Raw genomic sequence first — 26,823 nt, 5'->3', positions numbered from 1 at the left:
TGAATTGCAGACAGCTAGTCTGGAGTTTTGAGTTACCGGAAGGGAAGCTAGGTTTGAAATGCTAAATACTTAAACATGGTTGAAGCTTCAAAATATGAGATGTGAAGAATATTTGCATTTTTTGGTAAACCAGAGTCGTGAATTTCAAAGAGATGGTAAGATGTTTGACTTAGCCTCTTATGGCTAAGTGTAACAGTATGTTTATTTTTTCCTAAAGATTACTGCTAATATGAGTACTATGGAAGATTTATATTATGGAAAAAGTAAAGTTGCAAAGACATGTTGGGGTAGTGGAATTTACATTAAAAATGGAGAAATATGTATAAAGGAGCTGAGGTTATATATCAGCAGAAGGTATTCTAAGATCCAACAAGTGTGAAAGGCCTCCAAGCCTCTATGTGCTGTCTCTAAGGTGCTGTCTCCAGGAACCAAAGCTAAGACAACTCATAGTAAATATCCCTGTCCAGGGTATCGTGTACTTTGCCTGGGTCTGTTGAAATCTATGTTGTTTTACTGTTGCCTTAACGGGGGTGTAACTGGGGGGTCAGATTAATTAGGGGAGCTAGGAGTTATTTGTAGAGCTATGCGCTTAAAAAACATCTATTAATAAAAGAAATAAGTTAGCTTTGTAAAAAAAATCTCAAGACTCGGTGGACTTACTACTACTGAATTCAAGGCACGCATCTTGAAATAAAAATACAAACTGCAAAAGCTGTTGTTGCAGCTGTTTCAAGTTTCCATCTGGGATTTGAGCAACTCAGCATTTACTATCCACCGTGTCATAACACAGACCTTGGCTGAACACCCCACGGTAGTTCTGTGACTCATCAACACTTTAAATATTTAATTCTAATGTTTAATATTAAGAACCTGTTACAATGCAGTATTCCACTTTCCATTTATTAGATACAGAAAGGAACAGGTAGCTGTGATTAGATCTATAATGGAGATAGGAGTGGAGGGGAAGGACTCAGAAGAGGTCTAAAAATAGTTACAAAAATTAGCCATGAACCATAAACCATCTGCCACCATCTGAAGTTCAGCGTATCATAAACTAGTAAGCGGGTTCCCTTAGAAAGATAGTTCTCAGTAAAGAACAGATTTTGGATCATTAGAAATGGACCTCCATCAACTTTCTTGCTTGTCTAATGCCTTTCAACTGCCAAGCCTTTACCTGTACCTCCTGTATCTCCAATTGCCTCTACCTAATGTACACAAAGTAGTCAATTGATCTGTAGCTCTAAAAGATGCTCGTTCATATTGAAATTCTGGTTAACAATGGAAAGATTTGAATGTTCTAGGTTTACTTATTTACTGGTCATCAATGATCTACATTTCACCCAGACTTAAAACTGGCCAGAACTAACTCCAAAGTGGGTGTAAATTTAAAATTTAAATTTAATTGCAGCATCCTTCAAGTTTTTGCTAATCATATTTCAATTACTTCATGCTAAAGTTTATAAAATATAATTTAAAAATTGAGGTGCCAGAACAGCTGAGTGCAAATCTAACAAGGTCACATTTGAGATGTTCTAATTCGGTCAGACTTCACATGGAACAAGTTCAGAACTAGACCCATCCAATTCACTTTTGTAAGAGTGTCCACGTTTTTGAGGCTTTCTGGATTGCATGGATGCGTATCAGGGAATTTCAGAGGCCATATATAGAGGTTAAGTCCATGTGTCATTAATATGTACCATAAGTTATTAGAACTAACAGAATATGATGCAATTAATTTAGGATTTATTCATCAGTGACACAGCATTAATAATTGTTCTTTCCAAACAAAATTCAAACAGGATAAAACCAGATATTATAAAACAAGTACAAATAGCCCTGAATTTCTTGGGTTTAAGGACTGGATTGCTCAATGTCAGGGTCACGGTTAATAGGATTACTGTTTTGTGTGGAGTGGGGGAGAAGCAGAAAAACTTCTAGGTCAATTTCTCACTAAAAGCAATACACACTTAGTCTGGCTGAAGTAAAAAGGCAAATACAACTGCCTTCCAGTATAATAGGTTTAGAATTGGCTTTTGTTTCCACCTCCCATCCCTCCACGAATCCCTAAATGAAAGTGAGCATCACGACTGAGCGTCAAGACAGACTTGCATTTCAATAGCTCCTTCACAATGACAGGACATCCCAAAGCACTTTTGAAGCATGGTCACTGCTGTAATGAAGAAAACATGACAGCCAACTTGTGCATTGCAAGTTCCATCAATTAGCAATGTGATAGCAACCAGATATTGTTTGTGTAAATGCTAAAAATACACACAGCAAAGAAAAATGCCAATCGCGCTGCATATTTTTCACCGTAAGTTTACATCAACAAAAAAGCACAGCTTCATCTATATCCTTTGTACACCAATTACCTGTAAAGCCTCCAGAAACCGGAAAGATCCCAGTCTACGGCCTCGTGGAACCAAACAGAAGGTGGAATTGTGCAACATCTCACGATAATCATATCTAGGAAAGAATAAATGGGAGTAAATAGTTTAAAAAACAAAATCATATTCTATCAACTCAGTGAACAAAAGTGGTTAATCATTTAAAGTTTCATTCTCAGGATAAGGCAAGGCTGACATTTATTTCCAATCCCTAGACGCCTTAACCAAGCGGATTGCAAGGCCACTTCAGAGGGCAATTAAGAGTCACACTACTTTGGAACAGGATTCACAGGCCAGACCAGATAGGTGCGGTAGATTTCCTTCTCTAAGATGACATTTGCAAACCAGTTGGGTTATGACAATCCAGTAGCTTCAAGGTCACTTTACTGATATCAGCTTCTTATTTCCAGATTTGTTTGAAACTGAATTCAAATCCTCAAACTGTCATGGCAGGCTTTATATTCTCTGACTGCTAGCCCAGTAAAACAGCCACTACATTACTAAACCTGTCTATGAGCTCTTGAAAAACGGGTAACGCTGTACTCCCCAAATGGCTCAGGAAATTTACCCAGTGAATTGTCTAGCAATTCCGAACAAGAAGGTGCCAGTTCAATCCCCTGTCCGTGCTGAGTTACCTGGCTTCAGACATGGCATTGGTAGAGGTGCAATAATCCTGGGTGCCCCTGGGTTAGAGAGGAGAAAGTATAAAATAATAGTCCAGGAATCCACGTCGGAGTGCAATGTAAACCAGGGTATCTAGTTCAGTCTGGAGCATTAACTCCAGCTTGCTAGTCACCAAGAATGCTTCATATTGATTCTACCTAACTGTTCGAACTTCAAAGAAATGCAGGATGAAACGTTGTCAATTTTATGAGCTTCACACTGCTCTGAGAGGTAATGTGCTTTTCTGTCCCACTCCCTGGCATTCCCAATGGAGTTTGGAGCTTTGCTCTTCCCAGCACCAACTTAATCCTAGCCCATGGGCAAGGAAAAGCAAACTTTTTTTTAAAAAAAGGTAAAACAATTTTAGGTTCACACAGGATAGGCACAAGGGAGTAAGCCAATTTTCTATTTAGAATACCTAATAATTTGTGCGAATGCGCTGCTTAAGAACCATTTGCTGGCACAACCCTGTAGAGCTAATTTACAGGAGAAAAGGTCACGGTGAATGGATTAAGGGTGTCCCTGCACAGTTTAAACATATAAAAAGAACCATGCTGTGTTAATTAAATACCAAAATTAACTTCAAAGTAGAAATACTCTTTTTTAAAATATGGGCTCAAAAATAATTGAAAGTACAGACTCTGATGACTTCAGTCATAGTTACAAGCAGAAAGTTCATGGCCTGGAACTGGATAGTTATTTCTAAATCAAATTTCACTCTGAATTTTATTCATCTGGCAAATTCAATGAGAGAAGTCAGTAAATTGACTGGTCTGAAATTTCAGATTAAATAATTTGCTGAATAAAATCTACAGCAGTAGCACATGTTTATTTTGGAAACATTCAACTGATTCCACAATGAGACAGTCACAACCCAACAGGTTATTTCGAAGACATTTGAACCCAAACCAGCAGCAGTTAACTGCCTTCCATAGCTACTTATGGACCCTTTTCATATTGCCCATTAAAGTATGATTACATGTAACATAGAGAATGTGTTCATTTCATCATAGCCATCTCTTTCAAGCATCAGAAAAGAGCAACATGAACAATGTAGCTAGAGGGCATCCATGGCATAATGCGCTTGTTCCCCCCTTACACAATGGAAGAAAGCCTAGTGCTAAGAGTTAGAAAGAATGCATCCATTCTCTACTTTTCATGTTACTAGACGATTCATGGGGTGGTGGGAAGTGGTTTCAATATTACACGTCAGGTGCCAAATGTTCATATACACAAATTTTTTGCACTTGACATATACATATTTGATCCAATCACAACTTAACAGCTAAATTCAAGAAGCTTGGAACTTCAAATTTGACAAATCAAAAATGGGTTGCAGTAACAGCTTCTAATGAAAAAAAAGGAAAAAGGAAAAAGCAAATCAAATTCTTCAAAATATATTTTATTCATCCTTTCAGTCACCATCTTGGATTCTTCGCAAAGCTGTGCACTTTGTAAGGCTTGCAACATAGGGCATAAAATTACAAAATTTCCAAGAAAATATGTAAACTTACCCATAAAATCATTTCCACACTGAACCCCACAACCACAAACTATTTTAGATTTAACCAATTTTCTTTTACATTAAACAGCATATTTATGTAAAGCATGAACTCTTTCCAATTATTTTCAGATATAATTTTGAAAGCAAGAACATGCTACTAGATGTCTTTCAATATATTTGGCAAATAAAGGCTAATATGTATTTCACCACTGTTTCTGGTAGACCATCTTGAATCTTGTCACTTTGTGGAAAAAAAAATCAAATTTCCTTTTGCAAGGCTTTTCCAAGAATATTAGTTGACATCTTGAACAAGGATTCAATACTAATTGCAGTCTCCAGGTCAACTAGGGTGAGATGGAAGGGGTAATTGAACCAGGGCTGAGCAAGAGGCCAGAAAGGGTAAGTAGAGCCTGCATGTTTAGGAGGAATGGGGGGTGGAAAGAGAAGAGAGTACAGGGAGAAAAGTATAGCAGAGTTAAAAGTTTGGGGCAAGATAGAATAGGGATATAGACTGGAAGGATAGAGCATGAAGGTTTAGAGGCTGTGGGTGAGGGGTGGGGTGTAAGGTAGAACATGATTAGTGAGTGGAGGAGAGCTGGCAGGTCAGAGAGAAAGGAAAATGACTTGACATCAGCGTAAAACTGGAACCAAGAGGAAGCAGCCACAATGCGTAGTCAATAACATCAATACTGTAAGTTTGGGCAAGGTTAAAGAGAGGGAAGAGAAGGGTATGGGAGTGACTTGGTAACATTTAAAAACAGCAGCTCTACTGCAGAAGCATTTAAATGATATAGGGCTAAAAATTGAATTCAGCCTGTCAACAGACACAATGCGATCACAATGCACTATTTCTCTGCCCCCTTTCAAAGTGACACAGGCAGCATACAAACTTCATGTTGCCTTTTCACCTCAATAACTGTGACATGCAGCCCAGCACGAAACAAGCTGCCTACAGGCTGCATGTATAGCAGGGGGCCCAGCTACATGCATGGCTAACACAACATACAGCTATATTGCACTTACTGAATGCAGCATGGCCCTTTTAATGGGAAGTTTCTGAGTCTTTGAGGGAAGGAAGGCTACCACTGCTGGAGCAAGTCAGGAGAGACAGACCCCAAGATCTCAAATGTGGCACTGGAAGCTTTAGTCCAGGTGGTAGCCCTTGTGGTTGAAGTAATCTCCTTGCTAATATGTGGCACCCACAGGGTAGATGGCTCCATGCAGTACTGGGAATCCCACAAGTCTGAAAAAGTCACTTGCCTGCTCCTCCTGTTCTTCTCTGGTTTGATAGAAGACTACGAAGCCCCCCTGTCCCCTGGCAAACAGGGTCTCTTGTCATCCCCCTAATGCATGAACTATGATATGTTGGCTGTGTCGCCGACATGAGCCTGGAAGGATCTGCTTCCATAAAAGATGAGAGCAATGGTGATCTTCACGGCCACTGGCAGTGCCGAATCATCCTGTGCAACTGCAGGTCTGGTTGGAGGAGACAGAATAGTTCAGTGATCAACTTCTGGGGGAAAAATAGCGCTTCTGGAGGTAGGAGAAATACTCCCCTTAGATCTTCATTGGGTGGAGCTTTCTATTGAGATCTCTCTTCTTACTTCCTCTGCACAGTTTTCCCTCTCTTCTGCCTGTATACCATGTCCTGGTCACGCTCGAGTCCAAGAGTGACTGCAACTATATTCCCAGGCTCTCTGTTGACAGGCCTCAAGTCCTCTGATCTCCTTGACAAAAGCCAGCATTGTGCCCTTCTGACTCCAACAGCTTTTCAGAATTTCTCCCAAGCCATAGAATACAGTACTTCCACTCACTCTGCAGCAGAAAGAGAAAATCCCTCATGCAACTGAATATATGTTTAGTTGGGAGCGTTAAAGAGAGGGGGTAACAAGACTGGTGAGATTCAAAATGACAGCTCAAGTGCCAAAATTGCACTCAGCAATATTTAGCACAATGATCAGGCAACTATTCAATGCTTCTGGCTCACACACAGCACACCCATGCTGACCTCCATCCAAGCATGGTGTGCTGAGAGCTTCATTTTCTGGGCTCCGGGGTTCCGGAGTACTTTGGAGCCAACTTTTGTGGTCATATGCGCCAAGTCCAAGAGTCAATTCTTGGAGGGGAATTTGTAGGTGATGGTGTTCCCATGCGAATGCTGCCATTGTTCTTCTGGGCGGCAGAGGTTGTGGGTTTGAAAGATGCTGTCAAAGACCCTTGGCAAATTGCTGTAGTGTTCCTTGTGTTTTGTACACGGCTGCCACTGTGAGCCAGTGGTGGAGGGAATGAATGTTTTAAGATGGTGGATGGTGTACAAATCAAGCAGGCTATTTTATCTTGAGTGTTGTAGGAACAGCAATTATCCAGGCAAGTGGGAAGTACTGCAACACATTAGTAACTTGTCCCTTGTAGATTGTGGACAGGTTTGGGGAGTCAGGAGGTGAGTAACTCACCACAGAATTCTCAGCCTCTGACTTGCCCTTGTAGCCACAATACTTATATGGCTGTTCCAGTTAAGTTTCTGATCAATGATAATCCCCAGGATCTTGGTGCTGGGGGATTCAGTAATGTTAATGCTGTTGAATATCAAGGGGAGATGGTTAGATTCTCTCTTGTCAGAGATTGTCATTGCCAGGCACTTATTGTGACACCAATATTACTTGCCACTGATCAGCCCAAGCCTGAATGTTGCTCAAGTCTCACTGTGAGGAGTTCCGATCACTGTTCAGTTGTCAATAAACACCCCCAGTTCTGACCTTATGTTGGAGGAAAGGTCACTGATGAAGCAAATGACAGGTTTGGCTGAGGACACTACTCTGAAAACTCCTGTAGCAATGTCCTGGGACTGAGATGATCGGCCTCCAACAACTACAACGATCTTCTAGCTATGACTCCAACAAGTGGCAAGTTTTCCCAATTCCCAGTGACCTGAATTTTGCTGGGACTCCTTGATGTCAGAATGTGGGAAACCCCTGTAGCAAATTTCATTCCACACTAACCAAAACCTGTGTGTTTGACCAATAGGTCTTTTACTAAAAAGAGCACTATTTATTGATTAAAAACAGGGTTTTGAAGGTTAGCAAAACAAAAGCAAAATACTGTAGATACTGGAATACTGAAAAAAAAATCAGAAAATGCTGGAAATACTCAGGTCTAGCAGCATCTGTGGGGAGAGAAACAGTTAACGTTTCAGGTCAAGGACCTTTTGTTCTGAGTATTTCCAGCATTTTTTGTTTTTACTTTTTCAGGGTAGTATTGGAAAGCCCTATAGGCCTTTACATCTTATCGCTGAGATAGAGGAATAATTTTCCTCCATTCACTGCTTCCCACCTTCAACCACTTGAGCCTCTTCCTTCCCTGCTGCCTCTTGACATACATTCCTGGGCAACACTTCTTGTTGTCCTGTCCCACTGTGCCTTCCCCTAATCTAATATTATATAGGATCCTTCAAAGATTGCAATTACAGTAAAGACTAAGATAAACACTCAGTAGTTCTTTTCACCTTCATTTGCCAAGTATTAGGAGAACCAAACTGATTGTTTTTGATATCCCAGCCTCCACCACCAATTCTAGTTCCCTCCCTGAACTTAGGTTTAGGCTGAACCAACTGTTCACAACTGTGGTGTACTATTTGGCCATGAGTTCAGTTTCCACCACTACATTCTCTCTATCACAAAGACCACTTGCTCTTAACACTCTCCATCTATCAGTATCCCAGATTTGGATTTTCAATCTTGAGTTAGGAGCACAGAGTCAGGGAAAATCGAGGCTCTACAAACCTAACTAGAGAGAAAACGTCCTGGATGATCAGAATTCCGTTCCCTCTGGGGAATTCCTCATGCCCCAACCTTGCCAACTCATGCCCCTATACCCATAGCTCTTTACAGCCCCTATGCCAATTTAGTGTCAATTCATGTCAACCCATGCCCTCACTCACCACCCTTTGCCCTTGCACCATCCATGCCAACTCACCCAGTATCTAACATAAGTAGACTCAGGAGCCATGCTGAGATTAAATAAAGTTCTAAGTGTCTGCTGCAGACTTTATTTTTTAATAGAATGCTCATTCTTAAAAAAACCCCACCATATTTCAATTCCTTCAATTACATAATCTCCTTATAAAAGTGAACATTTCATTCAAGTGCTTACTCCCTCATAAAAACAAGCATTTGTATTCATAGCCCCACATCAAAGGCTTTATAACTACTCGGAGTTGCCGATCAAACTGAACTGACAGGTGCTTTGCTGTAATGATGGATTGCAAAATCAGTTGTGTAGCACAAATCCTATAATTATAGCCCTCAGGCTTATGACAACATGCAGTGAAATAGCAAGCACTGAATTTTTTAAACCTGAAGACTTCTTTTTTACATTTCAAGGGCAAGAGATTTAAATGTCTTAACAGCTTGACCTTTCCAATGGAATTTAAATGCCTTGACCATTATATTGAGTTTATTCACTTTTTGTGCACATTCATATCTACTTTTAACAATCCCAAAGGGGCACCTGGGCCTAGCCCAAAGGGGTATTCTACCTCTCCAAATGACTTGTGGGGTTTGAACCTTTGAGAAAAGGTCTAAAGCTGCCGGGGTTATGTTTTGGACACCCCACTAATGAAAATCTGTTTGAAGGCAGCTGCACTTTTACACGTGCAGCTGCCTCTGTGAACCACGAGTGTGCAAACGACAACCCGGCCCCTTTCACCCCCACCCCCCAGTGAAAACGCTGCACACCGGGTTCTGGAATCTGGGCTCCAGCACAATTTTGACAAAGCCAGTGACCCTTTCAGTCATGCGAAAATTCAGGCCCCAATGTTCACATCCATCTATAGCCTTGACTCACCCTCCCTAAATCTGCAATCCTCTCCAGCTTTGCAATCCGCTGACATTGCTCAGCACTGGCAGGAATGCCTTCAGATGTATAAGCCATAAGCTCTGAAATTTCCTCCTTAAACCTTTCCATTTCTTTCGCTCCTCCTTAAAATCTACCTCTCTAACCAAACTTTTGATCACACATTCTAACATACTTTGGCTTGATGCCAATTTTTGTGTGAAAGTATTCTTGTGAAGACCTTGGGACTTCTATTACATTAAATGAGGTATATAAATGCAAGCCACTGATTTTACTTTGTCTTAAACATCCTGTAGTTGAAAAAAATTATTAAAAGCAAAGTCTGGTTATCTTTATGATGTGATTACATTGGCTTGGAGATGCTAATTACAATAATACTGGCGGCTAGGTTACCACCAAACTGTTCACTTATTTTCCTGATGGGGAGAGAATGAAGCTTGTACTTACAATTTTAAAGTACCTTATCATTCACAAAGATCAAGGTGCTTCACACAACTAAGTACTTCTGAAGTCCACAGACTTATATAAACAAATAATGCAGCTCTTCTGTACCAGCAAATGCCAAAAATAGCAAGGAGGTCAATGGCCAATTAATCGAATTTGATGTGGTATTAGTTGAAGGAGAAAAGGGGCCACAACAAATAGTGCTGGTCTCACATTAACATTAGCCTAAACTACTAAACAGACGGGCTTTTATTATTCGTTCAGGGGATGTGAGCATCGTTGGCTAGGCCAGCATTTATAGCCCATCCTTAATTGTCCTTGAGAAGGTGGTGGGCAGGTGCCCGAGCAGTCTATGTATGGTCCATCCAGTTTCACTCCTTTTAGGTTTACTGGTTGCTGTGGGTCTGGAGTCACAGACCAGGTAAGGTGGGTTTGTTCTTACGACAATCAATAATGGTTGATTATTATTCAACCACCTGCCAGATTAGAACCCGGGTGCCCTGGACATTACCCTGGGTCTCTGGATTATTAGTCCAGTGACAATGCCACTAACGAACGCCACCACGTCCCTTGTAGAGACAGTGAACCTCAACAAGAATGGAGCTTTGTTTTTACATAGATTGGACAACATCTAGTGCTGGCCTAAGGAATTTTTGCTAAATGCAAATAATGCATCCCAAAATTACTAAAGATAAACTAATCCTCAAATTTACATAACAAAGATATCTACTATACAGAGTCTTATTAAGCTCCACTCCACTTAGCGCAACGCTCATCCCATCAAGGATGAAACTGTTTTCAAATAAAATTTGAAATAAAAGGGTTTATGAAGACAGGAGCTTACAGCTGATCTGATCAGCTCCTCTGTGCCACATATAAATAATATTACAAAACAGCTTTTTCAAAATTAGGATGCTTTTGTTTTTATGTTTCAACTATGTATATCTGCCAAGAGTTGTTGTTCCTAGAACACAGGTTCTTTTTAAATATAATCATTTTGGACCAAACCTTTCTGAAGAGCTATCAAAGTTACAACAAGGCCCTTTAATGTTAGATTTTATTGCCAATTTAAAACACCATGCTATTTCAACTTTACATTTAGTGCTAATAAATGGGTTGAAATTAGACTTCAACAAATTGGGTAAATTTGGATAAAATCAGTAAAAATTACATTTTATTTTGAACATTGCTAGAACTCAAGATATTAAGAAAGGAACTTACAACTAGACCTGGAGTTTCCACTCAATTATACTGTTTATTGGTGCAATTCACCCAAAATTGGTGCTATTAGCGCAAAAGATTGCAGAATGGATAAGAGTGCAAATTGAGTTTCTGTGATTTTTGCATTAGCTCCAAAAACCATGTGTCAGAAGCTGGTCCCGCTCACAAAGTGACCATGCACACTAAATGGCTATGTTCCAAGTTCGAATTAATCATCACTGGGAGCTAATTGCACGAGGGCTCCAAAAATTAAGCTGGGTCTTATGGGTACAAGCATATTTAATATGTACATTTCAAGAAGTTCTGAATGTAATTTTTAAAATACTAAAGGAACTGACTACTGCACACAAATACAGCTAGAAAATAGTTTCCTGCATTTTTTTTAAAGCCAGTGATGTAAAGTTGGGTCACTCACAGGTATTGGATTGACACTATTTAAAACTGCTTATTTTTGTGGCAATTCCATTTTCAGCTGTATTAATCAAACTTCAAGTTACCACTCAAACATAAAAAAAAATGCTTTAAAAATATCCTTCAAGATATATTCTAAAATGCTGCCCGATTGCACTGGCTCATGACAGATTTTGCATTTGGCTATATGGAAATATTTTCCTGGAAACTCAGAGGGTGCAAGGGAGGGGAAGAACCACTTTTCAGAACAGGCACAATGTGCACCAAAATCGGTGACTATGCTCAAAGTGGAAAAACAACTTCCTTAAGTTTGTTGTCCTGCCTCTAGCTCCTTACCTAATACGGTGATGGTAGGATATTCAGAATTGCTGGATGCTATATAGAGAAAATCAGTTGTAATCTTACTTTTAGTAAGTAATGCCTTCAGTGTGGTAACTATGCCACTGCACATATAGCATACACCACCTTTGGCGACTTCACTGTTGTAATTCATGGAGAAAAAAATTCTCTAACTTGGGAGTAAATTCTTTTACTAATTTAGCACCCAAAATAAATTTGTGAATTTAATTGGTGGAAATTGGTTAAAAACTAATTTAGAAAGGTCCATATTTAAAATTATTTTAAATTAGCACTAGGTGGCCTAGCAAAAAAGGCATGATCTTATTAGAAAGGTGAAATTAAGCATACTTGATACTTAAATGCAAACTTACCCATTACTTATTATAAAGCATTCCAACAATTATATTAATCATGCAAATTCCAATGTTTCCATAATTCATACAAATAGAGGTCAGGCTCAGAAACTTATTCCAGGCTAAAATTATGCTTTTCATCACAATTTCACAAAAAGGACAATAAAATTGAATTGCTTAGTACCAGTTGAGCAGTTAGCACTGGCACAGAGATGATGGTCTGAGCTTTACTACAATGTCTATGATTCCTTCTGTGCTGCCAGTGCTGATCCCTGACCTATAGTAACTCCTGGGAAATCAGTGGAGATGTTGACTTCACGTAAGAGTCCCAAGAAAGTGCCACATTGCAAGGTACAATAAAATTAACTACACATTAAACAAACTTTATTACTCTAGGCTTTTCTATTTGTTATTCCTATCTTTCATTTGGGAATGAAGATTTGTGCAGAAAATTACCAGAGGGTTGCAGTCAGCAAATCTAGAATTTTATTGCCATTTGAAATTCCCATCCTGGGTTGTGGTAGGGTGTGGTCGGTGTCTGGTTCCCCTTTCTGAAAGGTTTAGACCTTACATTAAAAATGTGCATTCTGATTAATTCTGAACACTTTTAAACCACAATATTGATAAATCTTCAATTCAAAGAAGATTAAATATAATTGACAATGGCTTATTGATATTTAACCGGTCAACCAATTACTTCCCCCAAAGATTATCTTAGCAGTCACACTTCTCCTGCCCCCTCTCCCGTCCCATTTTCCAGTTTAGAACCAGTTGCCCACTCCAACACCCTCCCCACCTCCAAACACTCCTCAGGCATACTACCCCTTCACCCCTTCCCTCGGCACTCTATCCCCTCCACTGCCCACCAGGCACTTTACCCCTCTCCAGGCATGCTACTGAATTCTATAAATACACATCAGAAAACCCATATATCCCCATAAAGAAGAGCCCATATACAGCCTCCATTTGGATTGATCACATCCAGCAACAACCCTCCCACAACCCCACCCCCCCACAACCACCTGCCTCCCTTTCTTCAAACATTGTAAGGTCATCAGTGACAAGTGCATTTGGAATGGATATCAAGAATGAAGATCAAAGTCTAAAACAATTTCACCCATTCTGTAATTCTGGAAAGCAAGCTTATCTGACAAATTAGTGTTAAAAAAAAGCATGCACGCAATATTTTTATTATCCACCTACACCTTCAGTTTGTCAGTGGGGGCTGGTTAGGTAATAAAAAACTAAGTGGAGTGGGGAGAGGCACAACTTTCCCTCCAAAATTAAAGCTCTAATGAGCCTCCAAGGTGGCCAGGGTGTGGCCTTAAGCTAGAATGCTGTTTTAGCCTGAGTTTAGTGCTACACACCACCTTGGTTAAAGGTTTGAAGCTTCCGCTAGGAACAGCCTCCCAGAAGGTTAAGGTTGATTGCCACTTAACTTGCCTTCTCGTGTTCCTAAGGAGGCTGCCTGGCATTTTGATGGCTGGCACTTTATCTAATGTCCTCTCCTTACTCTCCTACTGAGACACTGTTGCACTGTCAGAGGTGCTGTCTTTCAGATGAGACAGAGGTCTACTCTCTTAGGAGGATGTAAAAGCTACTATGGCACTATTGTGAAGAAGAGCAGGGGAGTTATCCCTGGTGTCCTGGCCAATATTTATCTGCCAATCAATATCACAAAAAACAGATGATTTGGTCATCATTGCTGTTTGTGGGAGCTTGCTGTGCACAAATTAGATGCTGTGTTTACTACGCTACAATGACTATGCTGCAAATAAAAAAGCGCTTCTTTGGTTATAAAGCCCGTTAAGACATCTGGTGGTCATGAAAGCTGTTTATATAAATGCAAGTCTTTTTTTTATTCGGGGTAGACTAGTTGCAGAGGTTTTGGAGCACTACTTAAAAAGTATATATTGTTTTCCTGTTCACTTGCCAAGGGAGGTTTAAAGAGGATTTTTAAAAACACATTGGGAGTCACTTCAAGACTTCACCGGCATTCTATAAATATTTATTCCAGAAATTATCTGAGCACCTCACCTAAAAAGATTAAGTGCTGTAATGCTCTAATTTATTGGACATTTTAGCGGGAGAAAGGGAGTGTCTGGTCATTGGAATCCTTCTAGGGGTCTCCCATTAGAAAAATGGGAGCAGGAGACGAGGCCAGGCAGAGCAAGTAAAGACATCCTTCCTCCTCTGGACCTTCGAGAACCTGTGCACACACTCACTTGATCCCTGGGTCATCCTGAAATTTGCCACTATATTTCAGCTACCCCAGTCCATACCTCCAGTGGAAGTGAGAGAATGCAACACACACATATCACTAAGAAAATTGCTTCTAACCAATATCTGAGTACTAAACCTACAGGTATCTCTTTTAGCACCTCCAAGTAAGTTTAAATTATGACAATCATCAATTAGGACCAAAAGCGCATGCTAAAACCACATTTTGAGATAGGTGCATTTTATTAGCACAACACCTATTCAGCATCTGCTCTCACCGTTCACCAAAATAACTCCCTATGGCTCAGGATAAGAACAATAAATTCAAATCTAGCCAGGCATTTTATTGAGAACCCACAGAAATAAATACATAGTATGCATTATGATTTAAACCCCTTGCGCAACAAGCTGAAATCATGACCCACATTTGCACACTCAAAAGGTCATGGTGCAAACCTTTCGATCAGTCATTTCAATCATCAGGTGCAGACCTTTTAGATGCCTATGGTATCAGGAAGTATGCCAGTTGCAATGCAGACACCTTCAGACTGCGTTCCTAGTATTAACCAAGAGTCAAGAAAATATTGACAACATGCCAAATTTTTGGCAGCTCTGCACTATGATTAATGACTATCCTTAAAAAAGGTGGAAAGGTCAAGATCATGACCTTTAAACAAAAACTCCTTCAGATGCAGTATGCCTCTCAATACAAGGCTACAATATCATGATCCAAAAAAAAACACCCAAGGATAGGAGAGTAGAGCAGAATTTTGAGCAGGGTGACCTCAAATTTAACCCTTAATCTGTACTGTTATTTGCTGACAGCTGAGGCAGCAGTACTGACACTACAAATGATCACATACTGCTGGAGTGGGGTAGGAGTTTAAAAAAAAACAGGGTTTTGGTCCCCAATCTTTACTTAGTGAACCCAGGTAGAGAGCATACCTGAAAGGAGGTTAGGTAAGGGCGGGATTGGGCTTTACTCAGAAGAAATCCTCTTCCCCACCACCCCCTGCCCCCTCCCCACCACCCCAGCCCCACATCAAACAACACAATATGAAGGCTGACGCATGACCACTTTCAATGAAGTAGTGAAGGGCCTTTGGCTCCCATCGGACCATAAGCAAACATAAATCAGCAGTAGGGCTAGGTGGCATTATTTGAAGAGATTTGGGAGCAGACCCGTATGGAGCATAAACACAATACTTGGCCATACAGCCCGTTTCTGTGATGTGAATACTTTGTGATTTTGTAATAAACCGGGATGGATAAACCAAGGACAAAGTCACGGTTGGCTCTTGGTTAGTGCACTGCCTACTGACCTACTTAAGTTAGAATCCAGCTCTAGACTAACATGCCAAAAGCACAAGAGTTGTACATGGGATGAGTAAAGACAGTCTTACACAAGCTTTAGTCGCACAGACTTCCAGCATAAAATTATTCATTAATTTGGCCTAAGAAAACTGTCATATTAAGAGATACCATAAGGGTAGTGACTGCAGGAAACAGAAAACAAAAGAAGGGAATTTCACAGTCCTAGACGACAGGAAAGCATTTGCTGTGACCAACACCAAGATACTATCAGCATGAGACATATTCAGATTAATAGTGGCATTACTTCAAACTCTACGTGGACTAGAGAGCTTAATTGTGGTTGGGCATTCTTGCAGGAAGGGCCACTCATGAAGTTGGAGCTAAGCAGAAGCATCTTTCCTCTTTATCTAGCTCTCACTGTAACAGACTTAGGAATACTTAATGCTGAAACTCGATGTAAAAGAATAAAAACTGTTCTCTAATCACTACTATCACTGTTCATTTGGATCGACTCTCAGTCTTTCCAAATATAGGAAATAAAAACTTAGCAACAAAAAGTACACCACCAAGGACCAAAAGTGGAAGAGACTGGACTGACACAGCAAACTCTCCATTTCCATCAGCTGTCAGGTGGTGGTGCTGAATGGATGCCAGGCAAATCTCTAATAGTAAAGGAAGAAAGAGTGGGAGGGGTGGGAAATAGAAAGATGCATTAATCCCAAGATATTCTCCAACGATTCTAGCCAGCTGGTTAACGGTGGCTTCATAAAAATATTGTGCAGTAATTGAACTTATGCTGTGACATTTTAAAAATAAAAAAAGTTAGACCATCTGCTTAATTCAGTACTTTTGGTGCATAAGCTAAAAGGTAGTATGTGATGTTTCAATATATGGAAATGAATCAGAATTACTAAATCTACTAGTAACAATCAGGAATGTTGGTCAATGTATGCTGGCTATGATATTAAGAGTTAAAACACACATTTCTCTCACATCTCCCCCTCTGCCAATACTTCGCTCATGTCTAGCATTCCTGTATGTCGGCAATATTTAAGTGCAGTTAGTAATCTGCAATTGCATGCATTCCTTTCCAAATTAAAGCACAAGATTTTCTTAACCATTTTACCCAATACTATTAGCCCATTGTGGCATGAAGGCCAAAAGCTTCTGGATTCTCCAGGGAAAGTTTCAAACTAGGATCCAAAGCATCCAATTAAACAAAGAAATCTGCTTACAGCACAACTGAGCCTTTGCACTGCAATGAAAAGAAATACTTTACATTTATCCATTCAGTATCATAAAACTCAATTTGTTTCTGGACAGGAGGTCTATTAGATTGTATGGTATCGACCTTTATATGGACTCAAACTGATTTGCAATGTTTGAGCAAACGATACTTCACATTCTGTGTGGCATTTACACTAACGACCAAATAAACAAGAAAATCTATTTTCTTCACTGCACCTCTGTTGGATTATTGTAAGAATGTATCAGCTTGGTCCTTTTCTTCGCTTCCTCTCTTCTGTCTAACCCCTCAAAAACTCAATGATTCATATAAAACTACTATATGCAAATATTCAGACTGAGCCCTAATGCAATTTGCTAAATATTAGAACCAAAGCATAGAGAAGTGGTTGTTGGTGTTATCACTATTCACCTCTACTTCAAGTAAAAAAAAATCACTTGGTGTGCACAGAGCTAGAGAATGAAGTCATTTTGTTTTAAAATAAGTAATCTGTTCCTATTGATCACAGCACAGATGGGGAAAATCAAAGAAAGAGAGGCACAAATCAGGCACTTGTGCATTTATATTTTAAAACTTAAAACTATTGGGATATGACCTGTTTTAGAAAGAATGATCTTCATAATTCAGTTTGCAGGAAAAGAAAAAGACAACATTTTCATTTGCATTTATATAGTGCCTCATTGTGTCCTTCAGAAGCATCCTAACCTGTTTGATATGGAATAAATCATAGCATTGTTATAATTAGGTGATTAAACATGCCAGCCATTTTGCATAAATCAAAGGTTTACAAATAGCATTGGGATAAATGACCAATTACTCTGTTCCTGACAGTGTCGATTGAAAAGAAGTGTCAAAAGATAGCGTCCATGCTGACCCGGGTCCCTCGGTACCAACTAGAAACATAACTTTCTTGGAAAATGAGCTAAGTGGTTAAGCAGGGTGGACTAGATCCTGAAGTGGCCCTCCCAACAATGATTCATGAGCAAAAATGAATGCTGCAGTACTGCTATGGTCCAAGATACTCCTGGCCTGTTTTTTTTTTCACTATCATTTCTGACACATCATTGATCAAGTTACGAATAGGATAAGTTGTGGCCAGCCATGCCTCACTCGAGAGGGGTGGAAGCAGCATTGTGCATGTGTCCCACTTCTCAAACCAGCTATTTTGTGACCTCATTGAGGCAATTAGGGATACTTAGTGATTCGGGCTCATTGCTAGTAGAAGCAAGAATTAGATTCTGCCCAAAGCTAAAATACTTTATATACAAATAACCATCAAATACAATATCACTTCACTAACCAATAAATTCACATTGGTCATGACCGTGGATCACAGTCTCAAATTACTTACAGGCATATTGCATTTTTAAGGAAGACGTGTTTTTTTTGGAAAAAGACATACAAGCAAAAGCTGGCTGAGAAGGTAAAGTAATCACTTTCTGGAAAATTCCTGTGGATTATACTTGACTGACTAGTCCAGAGACACCATGGAATGTCGCACATAAAAAGATATCAAGGCCTGCTTCAGGCAGAGACACTTGAGAAGAAGAGGTGAATGCAGACGACTGAACTTTAATCTCCTGTGGTTGTGGAGATAATGGAGACTGATTACCACATCTCAGCAGAAACTCAGCATTCTGAGTTACATTTCTGAATGTGGAAATGATCTAAGTAAAAGGAAAATGAACACTAGGCACAAGACATTTGCTTTTTCCCTTCCCAAAATATACTAGGAGAGGGGTTAAAAAGTTAGCTGCCCACTTGATCTGTGTGTTCTAGGTCTGGTGTACTAGTAAGAGTCGCAAGGAAGGTCGACTAGGCACCCATTTGCAGCTTGTAGGCAGAGGCTCTTTCCTTGCTCTCTGTGGCTGGGGGCGAGGGATGGCAAGTCAGCAAAGCCACAGTCAAAAAAGGAAATAGGACAGCTTCTTCTGCTAATCTGCAAAAACCAAGTGTCTCCAAACCAACTGTTAAACTGCCAAAGTCAGCTCTACTAAATCACACAACTTAATCTTTTTAAATTTTTATTTGGACTCAACTTCTCATTTCTAATCTATATGTATGTGTGTTGCGTTTCTAGTACTTTTTCCTGGGTTTTTTTTTAATAACTAATAAACGTACTCTTTCTTTGACTCAAGAAAGTCTGGTTAAATTGACTTCTTCTAAAAAATATATACATTGACTGGGGAAAGGTATTCTCGAGGGACCTCTCTTAAGTTAACAAAAATAAAAAATGCTGGTAAAACTCAGCAGGTCTGACAGCATCTGTGGAGAGAAAGGCAGAGTTAATGTTTCGAATCCATATGACTCTTCAGATTTTTGTTTCAGTTTCCAGCATCTGCAGTATTTTGCCTTTCTCTTTTATATTAACCTGTTGCAACCATCCAAGGAGGTTGAATAAAGAAGGGGAGCCAGCTCATTCCTCCTCACCCTGGAGCGTAACAAAATTGGGGTCCCATTCAGAAAGTTAACAATTTGGGGTATCTTGCCCGGAATCATAAATTGGGGGACCTTGTCTGGAGGACCGGTCGTAACACATTTCAGTTGTGAAGAAGTACCACTTTCAGTAATCAGTCATTACCATTTGAAGGCTTACACAGACAAAAAGCATACTTAAACCCAATTCAGGGCTTTGAGTCTATTATATATAAAGTATGGAATGGATTGAACCCGATTACAAGAATGGTGATTTAAACTGAGAATTCACCTCAAAAGCTTGAGCTCTTCAGCTGCAGCTTAGTATGAATTAACTCTGCAACAGATGAAGTTACACTACAATTTAAGAAGTGACTGTTCCATTCTACATTTTGACTTCCTCAACAATGGCCCTGCTTCATTACTGGAGGTCCCGTGCATTCAACCAATTCTTTCTGCTATCAGTTGAATGAGTATAATATTGCTGAAAAGAGAGACATGTCTAAGCTTTTCCTCTTGCGCTCATCAAGGCACTCACAAGAATACCAATATAAGGGGAAAACAACAATTTATACTGTATGTGAAGAGTGTGATGGGTTGGCAATTGGCGTAGCCAGGGAGAATGCATGGTGAATGACAGTTAACTGACAATCATGGTTTGAAATTTAAACCAGGCAGCTTGACCCTAATCGGTCAAGGCATTGCCCTGAGGAATGAGTCAGCGAATGGCCGTCACTTATTTTGTTTAGCTGAAACAGGCGCAATGTATATACATGTTGTGTCTGTCTATCTGCAAAGAACAGGACCCTGTGTATTAATGTGTAGCTTCCAGTCCATGCAAATGCGCCACACTGAGCGCCCCACTAAATCTTAAATTGGCTGTCAGCGTAATTCTTAGCACACTGAGGATTATTTAGCAAATGTTGTCCAATTGTGGGAATTTTGGACACTATGCTTTGAATTTTGCAAGCACAAGCTGGTTGGGTATGATCTGTACCCTGCCTGTTGTGAACAGTGGCTGTTTGATACAATTTGCCAGTCTTTGGGATGTGTGGCCTACATACTTGGCATCACGCTGGTACTGAAATTCATATACCACATTACTCCTTTGTGTGATAGGCAGAACATCTGTTTGGCTTGACGGCAGCATCCTGTTAGTGGCAAATGCCACTTAAGTTGCTACTGCATTTGAGCAGCATGAAACAGCTAGCTTTACCTGGTGCTCAAATTTTTGAGATACCTTGCTCTTCCAGGGTAATCTGAGGTAGACTGGGCACTTTTCAGGGCTGAAAGTGACAGCCTAGGACCTATTCATGAGTTTGAGAGAGTGCCCTAATGAGTGCAAGACAAAAAGCTTAGCAACGTCTCTTTTCACAGTAATACTCAAGTTCTGTACTACCAGACTACAGCATAATATTGTTCACAATTAATCTCTCCAGTTTAGAAAAGGTTTTATTGGACATATTCCAATTGCTATTACATCCTTGTTAACAGTGGACTTGCATTTTATGATTTCATTAGAAAGGGCTCTTTTTGCCTTATTGGCTCTTTTTGCCTTATTGTCATATAATGTATCAAATAATCACGATTTCAATCAAAACACATTTTCCAATATTCTAGGTTTCTGAAAATATTAAATCAGTTTACTAGCTTCCCTTTTGTAGCTTTAAACAGATGTTTAACAATTTTATGTTTAAGCATTCCATCTGGTTTTGGGGGAAAAAATTGCACAGCTTCTAACAGTGTCAACAACTTCTCCAGCAGCAGAGATGGAAGCACCCTTGTTATGCAAAAAAAAAAATTAAGGAATCTTTGCTACTGAAATAGTGCTTTTCCTCAGAGCTATTCCAAGTCCATTATTTCACACAATGCAGATGGTTTTCCCTTCAGCACTACATGAAACTGAGAGCAACTCCAGGAGCTGTGAAAAGTTGCACATTTTGGCCATTACTTTTAGGAGGTAAAATTGACATCTAAGCTTGATGTGTAACTGAATATTTACTTTAGTCATAGTCAATTAGGATAGTCAACAGAGCTGGAAGAGCTGTGCACATCAGTACTTACTCAGCATTAACGACCCTCAGAGAAAAAAAAATCTCATTTCAGTCTTGAATGGGAGACATTTTTTGTTTTACAAACGGTGTCCCCTAGTTCTAGACTGTCTCACAAGGGGAAACATCCTTTCAGCATCAAACTTGTCAAATCCCCTCAGGAGCTTATATGTCTCATAAGATCATCTCTCCTTCTTTGGAACTCCAATGGATACAGGCTCAGCCTGTTCAGCCTTTCCTCATAAGATAACCCCATCCCTCTCACATCCTAGGTATCAGTCAAGTGAACCTTTTCTGAACTGCTTCTAACGCATTTATTCCTTTCTTAAATGAGACCAAAACTTTACACAGTACTCTAGATGTGATCTCACTAACCCCCTTTAGAACTGTAAGAAAACATCCTTACTTCTTTATTCCATTTCCCTTGCAGTAGACAACATTCTATTTGCCTTCCTAATCACTTCTTGTAAGTGCATACTTTTTGTGATTCATGTACCAGGACACTCAGATCCCTCTGCACCTCAGACACAAAGTCAGCATGGATTCTGCCAATCATTCTCTCCCATACCTGGAAAAAAATTGTGTTATATACTATATAGTCTTAAATATTTCATATCAGGAAAGTAGGGCTATTTTGCAATTAAAATTGAGTATCCTTTCAGAATAGTCATTAGAACCAGGTCATCCTGCATTTCCTGCAGGATGGGCACTGCTGCTCCACCTAGTGGTCAGAGCACAAAACTGCACAGGTTTTGGAATCGCCAGGCTGAGCTGTACATCTTTTTGCCTGGTAACACTAGTTCAGATTAGCTGGTCAGTGATAACGAAAGGCACTAGCCATTCAATGCACAGGTTTCCTGTGGGCTTATGCACTGTGGTTTGCAGTAATTAGAGTCAAAGCAGCGCAGCACCTTCTGAGGGGTCTTGAACCCGAGTACAGCAATGCAATTATGTCCCCTTAACTAATTAGATTGAAGAATCTTTACTGAGACACGCAAAGTCTAAGGGCCGGATTTTCATTGAGTTGGGGACAACTCAGAAGCACTTTAAAAATGGCAGGAGGGTCTCAATTTTGGGATTCCTGACCCCATTCCCGGGGTTTCCGAATTTCAGGGGTGCTTTTTAAGGGCGTGGGCTGGTTTGGGTCAAAAGCCAGCTCCTGCACTCCTAACTTGGTTGGCTCCATTGCAGGAAAATGCATTGCCTAATCCACCACAATTTTCATGGAATCGGGCCAGGTTTTGAATGGGTTGTGGTGCACGGCACCTCAGAATTGTTGTGAATCATAGTCTGCATGAGGGGACCTTTTGCAAGGCAAGTTGCCCATCCAAACAACTCCTATGGCTGCTCATGCCCCCAGGCCAAGGCATGCTTCTCTCTAACCCCAATGGCCCATCAAACAACCCCTATGGCCCCTCATGTCCCTCTCATGCCAAGGTACATCTCCCCAAACAACCCCTATGGCCCCTCATGCCCAACCATGGCACCTACATGCCCACTCACTGACTATACGCTGTGCTCAGGTGTTTCAATAGGCTAATGGATTTCTGGACGCCCAGCCAAGAATACATTATGAGGCTTGGCTGAGAGCCCAGGCGTCCACTAGAGTACTAAAACACCTGAACCCTAGAGAAAGCAATATGTGATTAACAGCTCTGGCTCTCTGATCTATGCTGTTAATTTCACAATATTTATTTACACAAAGGGTTTAAGTGCCTGCGTTTCTGCTATCAATAAGAGAGTCTGGATGATGGACACTTTTATTGGGCCGTATAAAAAAGGAGCTTTGTTTAAAAGTGGCAAGTTATCAATGAATGACTGGCTATTTTAAAGCTTTTTTAAAACACATCCTACCATCACTATATGGCTCATCGCTTCAGTACAGCACATATTGGGCAAATGGGCATGGAAGTGCTGTAGCTTGACATGAGGGCATGAGGGGCCATAGTGGATGGGTGGGGGGCATAAGGTGGCATTGATGGGGCAGAGTTAGTTGTGGGGAGTGAAAGGCGAGGACATTTGTTTTAACTGGGACAAAGCCCCACATCAGAGGCAGATCTTTTAAACAACCCGCCTCCACACTTGTGGCTGACAACTTTTTCCCAGGTCGGCTGGCCTGACTGCAGCCTGCACCCAGGAATTTTCCCAATTCCCACTACCCATCTCCAAGGATGAAAGTCCAACCCTAAATAAGGAATCATCAGCCAGAATATTTAATTCAATGTCAGATCATGTACTGAAGAGAGGGGGCAAAAAAAAGATGGCACTAAGAAAGATAAAGTAGCATAAAGTTAACGTTTAAAAAAATTAAAATCTCCAACAATAATTAAAATCTGAAGGAATGAGAACCCCTATTTGTAAACACAAATTTTCAGTGCCAGATGCACTGTTTGGCAGTAATTAAGATTCACCACGCCGTTATAAATTCACTTACATTTGAATGCACAAGCCTTAACTTTTTCTGGCAAGTTCAGTGGATATCTATCATGCAAGTACCACAACTTCATGCAGAGGATTACATTGGATATATGGCACAAAAACAGGTAATCAGGCTCAACAAGTTCATGCTGGTGTATATGCTCCCACTCGAGCCTTCTTCATCTTTCTTCACCTAAATCTACTATCATAACCCTCTATTCCTTTCTCCCTCAAAAGTTTGTCTAGCTTTCCCTTAAATGGACCTATATAGTTTGCTTCAAACACTCCCATTGTTGGTGTTCTTACCACTTTCTGGGTAAAGTCTTTTCTGAATTCCCTATTGGATTTCTTGGTGACTATCTTATATTGATGGTCTTTAGTTATGCTCTTCCCCACAAGAGGAAATATTGTCTCTGTATCCACTCTATCAACCCCTCCACTTTCTTTATTCAAAAGTAAAGAGTCCCAGCCCTGTCAATCCTTTCCTCACGTTTACCCACACATTTCTGGCATCATTCTTGTAAATGTTCTCTGCACTTTCCCCAGTGCTTCTATATCTTTTCTATAATATGGCAACCAAAACTGCAAGAAGCACTCTAAGTGTGGTCTGACCAGAAGCTCATAACTAGCAGAATAGATAAGGGGGGAACCAGTGGATGTGGTGTATCTGGACTTTCTGAAGGCTTTTGTTAAGGTCCCACACAGGAGGTTAGTGAACAAAATTAGAATGCATGGGATTGGGGGTAATACATTAGTATGGATTGCGAATTGGTTAAAGGACAGAAACAGAACGTAGGAATAAATGGATTGCTTTCAGGTTGGCAGGCTGTGACTAGTGCAGTACTGCAAGGATCAAACTATTGGGCCAAACTATTCACAATCTATATCAATTTGGACGTGGGAAACAAATGTAATATTTCCTAGTTTGCTGAAAATACAAAACTAGGTGGGAATGAGAGTTTTGAGGAGGATGCAAAGAGGTTTCAAGGGGATTTAGACAGGCTAGAGCATGGAAAATCGATAAAAATGTGACAAAAGGGAAGTTATCCACTTTGTTAGGAAAAACAGAAATGCAGAATATTTTTTAGACATTGAGGGATTGGGAAGAGTTGATGTCCAAAGGGACCAGAGTCTCTGAAAGCTAGCATATAGGTACAGCAAACAATTAGGAAAGCAAATGGTATGTTGGCCTTTATTGCAAGAAGATTTGAGCACAGGAGTAAAGATGTCTTGCTGTAATTGTATAGAACCTTGGTGAGACCACACCTGGAGTATTGCATACCTTACCAAAGGAAGGATACACTTGCCATACAGGGAGTGCAATAAAGGTTCATCCTGGGAATGGTAGGATTATCCAACGTGGAGAGATTGAGAAATCTCAGCCTGTATTCTCTATAGTTTAGAAGAATGAGAGAAGATCTCATTAAAGCATACAAAATTCTTACAGGGCCTGACAAGCAAGATGCAGGAAGGATGTCTCCCCTGGCTTGGGTGAGTGGTGGGGGGAGGGTGGGGTCTGGAACCAGGGAACATTCACAGTAAGAGGTAGGCCATTTAGGATTGAGGTGAGGAGGAATTTCTTCACTCAGAGGATGGTAGATCTTTGGCATTCTCTACCTCAGATAGCTGTGGAGGCTCAGTCAGTATTTTCAAAACAGAGATCGATAATTTCTAGATATCAAGGGATATGGGAATAGTGCAGGCATATGGAGTTGAGGTAGATCAGCCATTATCTAATTGAATGGCGGAGCAGGCTCAAGAGAATGAATGGCCTACCCCGCTCCTATTTATGTTTCCTCTCTGCAAGATATCAGTGTAGTGAAGCTTGAGGGAGCAGCAGGCCCACTTGGACAGCAACTTCCAGATTTCTGCATTTAACTGCTCACCTAAGGTTAGAAGTTGTCATCCAATTTATTCCCAATAACACTGAGCGCTGATAGCCTCACTGTTATTCCCTCTGCAAAATCTGGGCCATTATGTTACTTCTCATTATTGCTACTACCTATCACAGGGCCAGCAGACATTAACAGGTATTATATAGAACATTTTGACCCACCCAGCAAATGTAATATATAATATGAAAATACCTAACACGTTAGATTTGCAACGTATTTCTCATTTATTTTCAGAGTTCTTATCGGTGAAGATATTTAAACTCACTTGTTGCTTTCCTTTGAGCAGTGGCATTTAAAATAAGATACTTATATACACTACATCCAATGCTGGTCAGGTGCCAAGGAAACATTCAAGACTTGGAGGTGTCGCAAAGAAGAGCCGAGAAAATGATTCCCAGTCTTAAGAGACCTCATTTACGAAGGAAGTCTGGCACTTCATTCTTGAGAGGGAATGCCTGCGAGGTAATTTTAGAGGTACAAATTGAGGTACAAGCAGCCATAGGTTTAAACCTATAAAAAGATAATTTTAGGGCTGATATCATAAAGTTTTTCTTCAAAGGAAGAGATCAGCAGATGGAATAGACTCCTGGAATTCAATGAACCACCAATTGGATATTACAATAGAAGGGATTTTAAAATAATTCTAAATAAGAAGCAAAAATGGGCCAAATGGTCTTTTTTATCCATACTTGTATTGTGAATTCTAAATCAGGAGGGCAATTCATTAAAGCAACTACTGAACAATTGAAATGGCTCTTAAAACTACAGGAACTATTAAAATTAGGACTTGGATAAGCCTTGAACTTGAGTTTCTCTCCCACCATGGTTCTTGCGAGCAAATGCCTGACCTTGACTAGCTATTGATTAGGTAGCTCATTTGAAATCAAAAGGCACCAACTTGGTACCATTGCTCGGTGACAGTGTGAGGCAGCATTCCCTAGAATAGTCCTTAAGCATTACAATGCTCCAGATTACAGACGCCAATAAAGTTTATAAATAACACTGCCATAAGATTTTGTTTCTGACCTGAACATAACTGAAAATGAATTCCTAAACTTTAACAGAAGTTGCGCCAAAAACAATAGAAATGG

The 26,823-nt window shown here is 40.2% G+C and overlaps 1 protein-coding gene across 1 annotated transcript in view; it reads right to left on the bottom strand.

Moving 5' to 3' along the window:
• Positions 1–26,823, bottom strand: part of LOC121279399 (exostosin-1-like) — a 187,477-nt gene that overhangs the window by 42,296 nt on the left and 118,358 nt on the right. The window contains exon 2 of the mRNA XM_041190618.1: positions 2,373–2,466. Within this exon, the coding sequence (XP_041046552.1) occupies positions 2,373–2,466 (94 nt within the window). The remainder of the gene's footprint in view (positions 1–2,372; positions 2,467–26,823) is intronic.

The sequence above is a fragment of the Carcharodon carcharias genome, chromosome 6 (assembly GCF_017639515.1).
Source record: "Carcharodon carcharias isolate sCarCar2 chromosome 6, sCarCar2.pri, whole genome shotgun sequence".
NCBI lineage: Eukaryota > Metazoa > Chordata > Chondrichthyes > Lamniformes > Lamnidae > Carcharodon > Carcharodon carcharias.
Note: the sequence above shows the minus strand (reverse complement) of the source record. Positions and strands in the feature narration are given on the sequence as shown.